The following is an 11,148-nucleotide window of genomic DNA, read 5'->3' on the forward strand; positions in this document are numbered from 1 at the left end:
GGGGCACTTATTGATATGGCTGTAGAAAGATTGACTATAAGAGCACATGACAAAGTGGAAGTGTTTGTTGTATATCAAGTACTGAAGTTGCCTACCGTCTATGAAGAGTTGTCTATTGTAGCTATCATTGATGAGGAAGTCTCAGATCAATGCACTGTAGCAAATGATCTATTGGCAAAAGTTGTGATAGATCAAGATATTAAAGAGGATATAGAAGCTAAAGAGTTAGCTAGTGTGCTTGATATGCCGAATATCAGCATGTGGAAGAAGAATGTGGAACCTTTGAACAGAGAATTGGGTCCTTCACCCAAGCCTTCTCTAGAACAAGCTCCTAAATTGGAGTTGAAATGATTGCCAGCATATCTCAGGTATGCTTTTATTGGAGTGACTAATACCTTACCTATAATACTTTATCTGCATTGTCTAAGGCAAAGGTCACAGCAGCACTTGAGGTGCAAAAAAGGCAGCAAAAGGCAATCGGATGGCAAATGGCTGATCTTTACTATATCAGCCCCGCTTTGCGCATGCACAGAATTTTCATGGAAGGACATAAGGCTAGTGCACAACCAAAACACAGGTTGAACCCCATCATGAAAGAGGTTGTGAAGAAAGAGATAATTAAATGGCTAGACACAGGCATAATATACTCAATCTCTAATAGTAAGTGGGTAAGCCCAGTTCAATGTGTACAAAAAAAAGGGGAATGACTATGGTGACTAATGAGAAAAATGAGTTAATCCCCATAAGAATAGTAATTGGATGGCGCATATGCATGGACTACAGAAAGTTGAATGATGCCACAAGGAAAGATCACTACCCTGTACCATTTATAGACCAAATACTTGACAGGTTAGCAGGCCAAGAGTACTACTGTTTCTTAGATGGGTATTCAGGTTACAAAAAAATTACCATTGCATCAGAGGATCAGTAAAAGACAACATTCACATGCCCTTACGGGACATATGCATTCAAGGGTATGCCATTTGGTCTTTGTAATGCTCCTACCACTTTTCAGAGGTGCATAATTGCTATATTTCATGATATGGTGGAAGAGTTTGTTGAGGTTTTCATGGATTACTTTTTAGTTTTTGGAGAGTATTTTGATCTATGTTTGAAAAATCTAGAGAAAGTACTTGCAAGGTGTGAAGAAACAAACCTTGTCCTAAATTAGGAGAAATGTCATTTCCTAGTAAAATAGGGTATTGTGCTGGGCCATAAAGTGTCAAAAGATGGTTTGGAGGTAGACAAAGCTAAAATTAAAATGATTGAGAAACTTCCACCACCAATTTCAGTGAAAGGAGTTTGCGGTTTTCTAGGTCATGCCGGATTCTCTCGATAATTCATCAAAGATTTTTCAAAGATTGCCAGACCCATGTGCAGTTTGCTTGAAAAGGAGGTAAAATTTATTTTTGATGATAAATGTTTTCAGGCCTTTGAACTCTTGAAGAAGAATCTAATTAGAGCCCCCATCCTGATAGCTCCTAAATAGGAGTTACCTTTTGTGTTGATGTGTGATGCAAGCAAGACAACAGTGGGATCAGTTCTGGGACAAAGGAATTAGAGAATGTTTCACTCCATTTATTATGCCAGCAAGACTCTTGACTCTGCTCAGGCCAATTACATGGTCACGGAGAAGGAAATTGGTTTATGCATTTGATAAATTTCGCGCTCTTACCTGGTAGGTACAAAATTGATTATCTATATTGACGATGCAGTGCTTAGGTACCTGTTCAACAAGAAAGATGTCAAGCCAAGGATTATCAGATAGATTTTGTTGCTAGAAGAGTTCGATATTGAAATCAAAGATACAAAGGTATGCGAAAATTAAATAGCAGACCACCTATAAGGATTAGAGGATTCATCCCATGTAGGTGAGCAAAAATTGATAAAAGAAGAGTTTCTAGATGAGAAACTATTGGCAATAAAAGTACAAGAACTCCCATGGTATGCAGATATCATGAACTATATTGTTAGTGGAGTGTTTCCTCCTGATGCTGCATCGCAACAAAAAAAGAAGCTTATGTATAATGCTAGGTTCTATTTATGGGATGAACCTTATCTTTTCAAGCAGGGTGTTGACCGAATGGTTAGGAGGTGTGTACCAAAAGCGAAGGTGACCAAGTTTTAAATAGTTGCCATTCATCACCATATGAAGGCCATAATAGAGAAGAGCGAACTTTGCATAATGTATTTCAATCTGGTTTCTTTTGCCCTACATTGTTTAAAGATGTTGCAGGATATGTGAAGAACTATAACCAATGTCAAAGAATGGGCACGATATTAAAGAGACATGAAATGCCTTTGAACAATATTCTAGAAGTTGAAATCTTTGATGTATGGGGAATGGACTTTATAGGTCCGTTTCCATCATCTTGTGGAAATCAATATATATTAGTGGCAGTGGATTATGTATCTAAATGGGTTGAAGCACTAACCCTTCCCACAAATGAGTCAAAGGTGGTAAGCAAGTTCCTAAAGTAGCACATCTTTATTCGTTTTGGAACTTCCAGGGCAATTATTAGTGATAGAGGATCACACTTCATCAATCAAATAGTGAAGAACCTCTTGGCCAAATATGGGGTGCGCCACAGCTTATCACCCACAAACCAGTGGACCGGTGGAAGTCTCCAATAGGGAGGTAAAGTAAATTCTGCAAAAGACTGTCAATGCACAATGGAAGGATTAGGCAGAAAAGCTAGATGAGGCATTATGGGCATATAAAACTACTTATAAAACCCCCATCAGGACATTCCCTTATCAAATGGTGTTTGGTAAAGCGTGTCACCTCCCAGTTGAGCTAGAACATCAAGCCTACTGGGCAATCAAGAAGCTTAACCTGGATCCAGAGGTAGCAGGACAGAAGCGAGTAGATCAGTTGCATGAGTTGGAAGAGTTTATACTCCACATCTACGAGAATGCCAAGCTATACAAAGAGAAAAGAAAGTGATGGCATGTTAAGAACATCATCACCCACACTTTTGAACTAGGATAAAAGGTACTTCTCTTTAATTCTAGACAGTTTTTTCCAAGAAAATTGCAGTCTAAGTGGAGTGGACCTTTTGAAGTCATACGTATGATGTCATATGGAGCTGTGGAATTGTGGAATGCAATGAAGACGTCTACATTTTTGGTAAATAGACAAAGAGTTAAACACTACTTTGGTGAAGATGTGTGCTCTTAATTTGAAATTTTATTTGGTTTTATTGATTTTACTAACATTTCATTTTGTTGGAGTGTATAAGTTAGTTTTTAAAAAAATGAGAAAAACAAAACAGTGTGTCCACGACAAGTCCGCATCGTGGACCTACTACATTTCAGTACAAATTGTTAAATTAGCATTTTGAAACTTAAAACACTGTGGTCCGTGACAAGTCCACAACGCGGACCTTGAATCTTTTAGAATAAAATTTTAAATTGGCATTTTGGAACAAAAAACAGTAAGGTCCGCGATAAGTCCGCATCGCGGACCTTAGATCTTTTAGGGATTTTGAAGTTAAAAGGATGGGTTTAACCCATTTTTAATGGTAGACCCGATGGAATCAAGGTTAAAACACTCAAAAGACCCCTTCAACCCTATTTTTCTTCAACTCAAAACATTGTTTTTCTCTTCTACTCTCAAAACTCTCCTAAATTCGTGATGCCCTTTTCCAAATTCAAGCAATTATCTCTGGAATTCCTACTTCATCACCAAAAAGGTATGTTTTCTTGAACTACTTTGATGACATAAATTGTTGTAATCTACATAAAGTGAGTTCTTTAGCCTTTAATTGATTTTCACTGAGTTTTAGAATGAAATGCTTAGGGGTGTGAATAAAAATTATTTGGAAATTGCTTGTGATGTTTAACTGATTCAAGGTTTAGTTTTTGAACTCTAACCCTATTTTTGATGATTAGAAGGTTATGGGTTTTGTAATGGTTATGGGTATTGTGTTTTGAATTCTTGAGTAAACATGCATGTAGTAATGAGTTCAACTCAAGTTTGATTTGTGAAAAAGTGTGGGGTGAAGTTTACTTTGTTTTAAATCATTGTTTGAAAATATGCCGGCAGTAAAGAGGAAATCATATGATCATTTATGTTTAACTATGAATAAAATATTGGTTTGATTATGAGATTTAGTTAGATTTAGATAGTGGTGTTTTGGTTGAAATAGTTGTAGTTTTAAACCATATGTGTTAATTATCTCTGACTTACACATGGGCTAAATAGAGAAAACTAGTTCAGACTCATATAGAATGGTAAGCACCCTGGTGATTGTTTTGTGATGCATGGTTGGGTTTGTTAGCACCTATGGGTACAATAGTAAGATGTAGGGAAGTATGAGTACCTTCATCTCATTTGCGTGCTAATAAAATGTGTAAGTATGGGTTACGAGCCCTAATAATCTTAAATGTTGATGATTGGCTTGGTTGATTGCAGCAAACATGGCAACTAGAAGATGACTAGGGAAAGAGCCAGTGGCCCTAGGAAGCAGGAAGAGGGATAGAGGAGTAACCTCTATACCACCGGCTCCATCCATGACTTGGGTTCAGACCCATCGATATGGCATCAAGGCAGTACACCCAAGTGGTAAAAATTGGTACAAGTGTCATACTGAGTTGCGCTATCTTTCTGACATGCCGATCGATGAGAAACAATTGCCCAGGGACTATCCTCACATCTTGCAGAGGCTAGAGGAACAGAATATGCAGTTCCTATATGCAACGTGCATATAGTGCGTGAATTTTACGCCAACTACCAACCGGACCAGCGCACATATTATATAATAGTCCAAGGGGTGGATTTTCCCCTCTCCCCCATGGCCTAGTACTCACTACGTAGGAACATGTAAGACACGATGACATGATCACGTCCTGTATGTTTGTCCTTGAAATGCTGCTTCATCGCACAAGAGGACAACCATCAACTGAGGAGGATCTCTAGAAGGTCGAGAGATGATACCCACTGAATGAGCACGCTATGGCTGTGCTTGGATTAGGACCAGATTTCTACGAGCAAACTGAATATGACATCCCTATGGATAAAGACAAAAGGAGGACCGGCTCAGACGTGGAATCGGACCTGGAAGCTGAAGAATTTAACCCACTGGTAGTAGAGGACGTAGATGAAGGTGGTAGCATGGAGGAGTAAACAGGAAAGTCTACTAGCTTGAGCCTTGAGGACAGTGCCCAACAATAAGTTTGGGTGGAGTCTGTATAACTTGTTGAATTTTATTTTGTTATTTTTTGTTTTGTTAAATTGCTTAACTATTTAATGTTTGATTTATCTGGATTGATAGTTAGTGATAAATTTGGTAGATTTATATGACAGTTTATGTTTGTTTTAAATGGATTTTTGCTAATTTTGGGTTCCATGGAATTTGTTTTCGGTTCTTTGGCCATAGATAATCCCTTTGAATCGTACACAAAAAAAAGTTTTTGTTTTCTTTCATTTTCTAAACAATTATAAGGTATATAAAGTATTTTTGCCAAACTACCAGAGTGCATAGATAGGAGGAACATGAAAAAGTGACTAACTGAAGCACCTAAAACATGATTGTTAGCTTTTGAATGATGTTGAGTTCATGTGACTGTGGTTAAAATTTTTAAAGAATCGTCATCTTGAAGTTAAACATATGCAATGTGTGTTAGGAAAATTGTATAATCATGGTTGTGTTTGATTGCTAGAACTTGCCCTGCGTGTTTGAGTAAGTGAAAATAAAGAAAGTTTAGACTTTAGGGAAAGAATCTAGGCAGTTCTTTGGTAACCTCATTCTAAAACCACTTGTGTACTTACCTGAAGTTAAATCCTTAGTTAGACCTTTTGAACCTTTAACTTGATTATTTGGCAGCCCAGTTTGAAATCTATTTCCATTTCATTGTCTGAGACCATACTTTTGATCGAGGAAGCCAAGCTCTTTAGAAAAGATGAAGTGAGGAAATAGGAGATCCATAAACTTAGGTTGCTAAAACTAAAATCAAGGGTGCTATGAATTGAAAAAACATGTTGTGTTAGAGAAGATAAACCTGTGGAAAATGAAAAGAATGCCAACCACAACATGGTTGAAGTTGATAAAAGAAAAATTCCTCTACACAAGGGAAATAAAGTGAAAATTTGAGCTAACAAAAGAACCCAGTGGTTGGGATAAGGTTATGAAATACTTGAATAGAATCAAAGAATGTAATGTGTTGAAAGAGCTTGGAAACCAAGAATATATATGTCCATATTTGTACCCACTTGTCCCCTCACCCACATTACAACCTGAAAAGTCCTAAGTGATCCTTAAGTCTTAGTTGCCTCAATTGAGCTTCTTCATACATAAGGGGCAAGCTTATGGTTCATCTTAAGCAACCTTCATTTGAGAGAGTGAGCGAATTATGGTCTAAATACCCATGAATGTAATTGTAAGAGTATGGGTAATTCTTTCTCAGTAAGAGCACATGTTTAATAAAGGAATGACAATTCAGAGAAGATTTTAATTTATCAAACCATGTGAATTGCTACACCACAAAGTTAACTTTTGAGTTTATGAGGTGCTGAAGTACTTAAGTGCTAAGACAAAAGATGATTGTGAAATGAGCTATTTGTGCACTCATGGTGGTTTGGGAAGAATTGCTTTATATATCATGTATTTGATTAGTTTAGAAATAAAACTGGGAGTTTGTTCCAGGATTAACAAAGCCATAAGTGTGTGTGGTGATCTTGGGTATATTTACGTGCCTAAAAGCAACTAAAAACCATAAATTATTACTAGATTTCAAAATAAATTCCTAAATTGAGTTCATATTGTGCATATTTCGTATTGTTGTAACTAAATAGTATGATTAGAAACTTTCAGATCTAATTGAGTACAAATGCACATTAGAAGCATGATTTGATGGAAATTAGAACTCAAGGGAAAAATCAAATCACAAGGTGACAAAAATACACTACAACAAAACAAATCGACATCACGAAATAAGGACCTATAGTTTTTATTCCAAAACATGGAATGTATTGGAAAAAATAGTGTAGTCCGTGCCAGGTCCGCATCGCGCACCTGGCCATGAAGAATCAACAACGAAGAAATGAAATTATTTCACAAGGCAATTACTTTAATTTTTGCTTTGTCTACCTCCAACCCACCTTTTGACACTTTATGTCCCAAAAGAATACCTTCTTTGACCAAGAAATGACATTTTTCCCAGTTCAAGACGAGGTTTGTTTCTTTGCACCTTGCTAGGACTTTCTTTGAATTTTCCAGGCATAGATCAAAAGACTCTCCAAAAACTAAAAAGTCATCCATGAAAATCTCTACAAACTCTTCCACCATATCATGAAAATTCACAATCATGCACCGTTAAAAAGTGGCAGGAGCATTGCAAAGACTAAATGGCATACGCTTGAATGCATATGTTCCATAGGGTATGTGAATGTTATCTTTTCTTGATCCTCTGGTGCAATGGTAATTTGATGGTAACCTGAATACCCATCTAAGAAATAGTAATATTCTTGGCCTGCTAATCTATCAAGCATTTGGTCAATAAAAGGTACAGGATAATGATCTTTCCTTGTGGCATCATTCAACTTTTTATAGTCCATGCATATGCGCCACACAGTTACTGTTCTTGTGGGGATTAACTCATTATTTTCATTGGTCACTACAGTCATCCCCCCTTTCTTTGGTACATATTGAACTGGTCTTACCCACTTACTATTGGAGATAGGGTATATTATGCCTGCATCTAGCCACTTAATTATCTTTTTCTTCACAACCTCTTTCATGATGAGGTTCAAATGGCGTTATGGTTGTGCACTAGCCTTATGTCCTTCTTCCATGAAAATTTTGTGCATGCACAAAGAGAGGCTGATCCCATGAAAATCAGCCATTTGCCATCCAATTGCCTTTTTGTGCCTCTAGCACCTCAAGTGTTGTTGTGACATGTGCCTCAGAAAAAGCAGATGAAAGAATTATAGGTAATATATTATTTACTCCAAGAAAAACATACCTGAGGTGTGCTGGCAATTGTTTCAACTCCAATTTAGGAGCTTCTTCTAGAGAAGATTTGGGTGAAGGGCCCAAATCTCTATTCAAGGGTTCTACACTCTTCTTCCACATATTGATGTTTGGCATATTAAGCACACTAGCTAACTCATTAGCTTCCACATCCTCATTAATATCTTGACCCATCATGACTTTTGCGAACGAATCATTTGCTATAATGCATTGAGCTAAAGCCTCATCATCAATGATGGTTACCGCAGACAATTCTTCATAGACTGCAGATAAATTCAGTGCCTGATATAGATCAAACACTTCCACTTTGTCATGTGCTCTCATAGTTAACCTACCTACAACCACAATAATAAGTACCCCACCTATTGCCAAGAACGGACGTCCTAAGATAAAAGGATCATCGAGGTCAGGCTCAAAATCTAAAACAACAAAATAAACAGAAAAAATAAGGGATACTACTTGTACCACCACATCTTCAATGATACCGTAGGTCTAGCTACAGAACGATCAGCTAACTGTAGGAAAATAGTTGTTGCTTTAAGTTCTCCCAGGCCTAATTTCTTAAGCATAGATCTAGGCATCAAGTTAATACTAGCACCCAGATCACAAAGACCTCTTGCATTACTATATTTACCAATGGTTATCTGTACCGCAAAACTACCTAGATCTTTTAGTTTAGCTAGAAGCTTACTATTGTTCAAGATTCTTGAACTACACTCTTCAATGAGTGCCACTGTTGCAAATTCAGCTAACTTGCTTTTATTGGCCACAATATCTTTGATAAATTTAACATATTTTGGGATTCCCTGCAAAACATCAATCAAATGAAAATTAATTTATACTTGTTTCAACAAATCTATGAACTTGGCAAAACACTCATCTTCTTTCTTCTGTTTAAATTTTTGTAGGAAAGAAGGAGAAGGTTTTGTCTTTGGTTCCTCAACTACTTTTGATCCGCTGGGTTCACCTTCTTCCCCAAGTTGCTTTTTGTCTTTTACCTCTGCCGGTTTAGCTTTGGGAGCCAATTTAGTGAGGGGAAGACCACTGCGAGTACTCATGGTATTCACTTGTTTGGGATTTGGGTCAGTGTTACCTGGTAAACCCCCTTGCTGGCGAGAACTCTATGCACTTGCCAATTGCCCAAGCTATTTTTCTAAATTTTGGGTAGCTAACTGATTCTGTCGATCATCTGCAGCTAGCTTAGCTTGATCTGTTATGATTTGTTTTAACACGTCCTCTACACTCATGCTTCCTGATTTTTCTAATCCTTGATTACCTTGACTTTGAGGATTGTATCATTGACCATGATTGTTGTATTGTTTTCCACCTCCTTGTGGTCTATATTAAGTCTGCCCTTACTGTTAATTTTTTTGATTTCCACCCCATGAGAAATTAGGATGGTTCCTTCAGTTTGGGTTATACGTGTTTCCATAGTTATGGTTTCCACCACTCCTAGGTGCATTACCAACAAAATTTACCGACTCTAGATTTTCTCCACAATATTCAGCCACATGTTTACTGCTTTCACATACCTCACACCACATATGTTGTTGCTGAACCATGCTTACTGACGCTTGCTACTGTGTTTTTGCTAAAGTGTTGAAATGCGTTGTCATTATATTTTGCATTGCAGCAATTTGTGTTGTCAACGCAGTTACTACATTAACCTCTAACATGCCTGCTTGCTTTTGCATAACTGGTCGAGCATTTACTCTATTCCACTTTAGGTTCCCTTGAGATATGCGATTGAGCAATGTATATAGCTCATCATATATTTTCTCTAAGGCTTGTCCAGCTACAGCAGAATCAAGAAGAATTTTTGTATTGGGTTCCAAACCTTTGATGAAGGTGTGGACCAACACTTCATTAGTTTGATAATGGTGAGGGCAACTAATGAGTAATGATTTAAATCTGTTCCAAGATTGGTACAAATTTTCTCCATATTTTTGCTAGAAGCTTAAAATTTTAGCCCTCAACTTAGCCATCGTCCCTGAAGGAAAGAACCTAATAAGAAATTTTCAGGCCAAATCATTCTATGAAGTGATTGAATTTGGTGGTTTCGACTTTAACCACCTCTTGGCTTCCCCCAACAGAGAAAAGGGAAATAATGTTAACCTCACATAGTCAGGCGATACCCCAATAGACGTATAAGTGTCGCTCATCTCCAAAAAAATTGAATGTGAACTTGAGGATCTTCATGAGGCAATCCAGTAAACTGCCCATTAGAGTACAACAATTGCACCATGTTCTGTTTCAGTTCAAATTTTCCTCGAGCTAGAGGTTTTTGTATGCTAGATGTGACATTAGCTGTAAGTGGAACTGCCATATCACGCACTGTCCTGACTGCCATCTCCATAGGAACCTCTTCTGGCAAGACCTCTCCTTCTAGATCATGATTATCCGCCAGATTGAGTTTATGTAATAGATTTAGAGAAGTTGTTGTTCGCCTTTTTCGCTGGAACAATCATTCAAGGTAGGATAATGGATCTACAAGCTCCTTGTCTCTGTCCATTGTACTATCTCAGTTACCTGCAATTAGTCATTTCAACCAGCATCAAGTTGTTAACACTAGGACCAATAAAAATGAAACCTTACAAAGAAACTATTTCCAAACTTAACATAAAATTCCCCGGCAACGGTGCCAAAACTTATTGGTATCCAAACACACACGCAAGTATACGTGGTCTCAAAAGTAATATAGTGGCTTTTTTGAGGGCCAGATGTCGAACCCACTGGGAATATGCAATTAGGCTTAGTCAAATTTATTTTGAATCAACTTATTAGTGTGTGTCTCAGAAGGTTGAGTTTGTTTATATCTACTAATGAAATTATCATAACTTGATGCAAACTACTTAAAGGATATCAAATAGAAGTTATCAATTTAAAGAAGAGTCCTTGTGTTGTAGAAATTTAAGATTTCCAATTTAACCTTCATTACCTTGGTCTCTAATAGGTTACCAAATTACTGATTTAGAGGGTTGATTTTATAATTATGATTTTCCAATCTCTAATTGTCTGTTCTTGTTGACAGCTTAACTACATCATTGAGCGGGGATAAGCATGAACCAACAAAAATGCTTTAATCTTTTCTTCCTATTTAGCAATCAAACATGGTTGATAGATATGTGTCACAATCATTCTATGCACTAATTGTTCTAAACAATGTTAAAAAAAA

At 37.2% G+C, this 11,148-nt stretch overlaps 1 protein-coding gene across 1 annotated transcript; it reads right to left on the reverse strand.

The window, feature by feature from the left end:
* Positions 1-7,838: 7,838 nt before the first annotated feature.
* Positions 7,839-10,323, reverse strand: LOC129883617 (uncharacterized). Its single transcript, XM_055958241.1, has 3 exons — positions 10,159-10,323; positions 8,479-8,779; positions 7,839-8,392 (listed from the first exon to the last, which is right to left on the reverse strand). The coding sequence occupies exons 1-3, from the start codon at positions 10,321-10,323 to the stop codon at positions 7,839-7,841; spliced, it is 1,020 nt and encodes a 339-aa protein (XP_055814216.1).
* Positions 10,324-11,148: the final 825 nt, after the last annotated feature.

The sequence above is a fragment of the Solanum dulcamara genome, chromosome 3, assembly GCF_947179165.1.
Source record: "Solanum dulcamara chromosome 3, daSolDulc1.2, whole genome shotgun sequence".
NCBI classification, from domain to species: domain Eukaryota; kingdom Viridiplantae; phylum Streptophyta; class Magnoliopsida; order Solanales; family Solanaceae; genus Solanum; species Solanum dulcamara.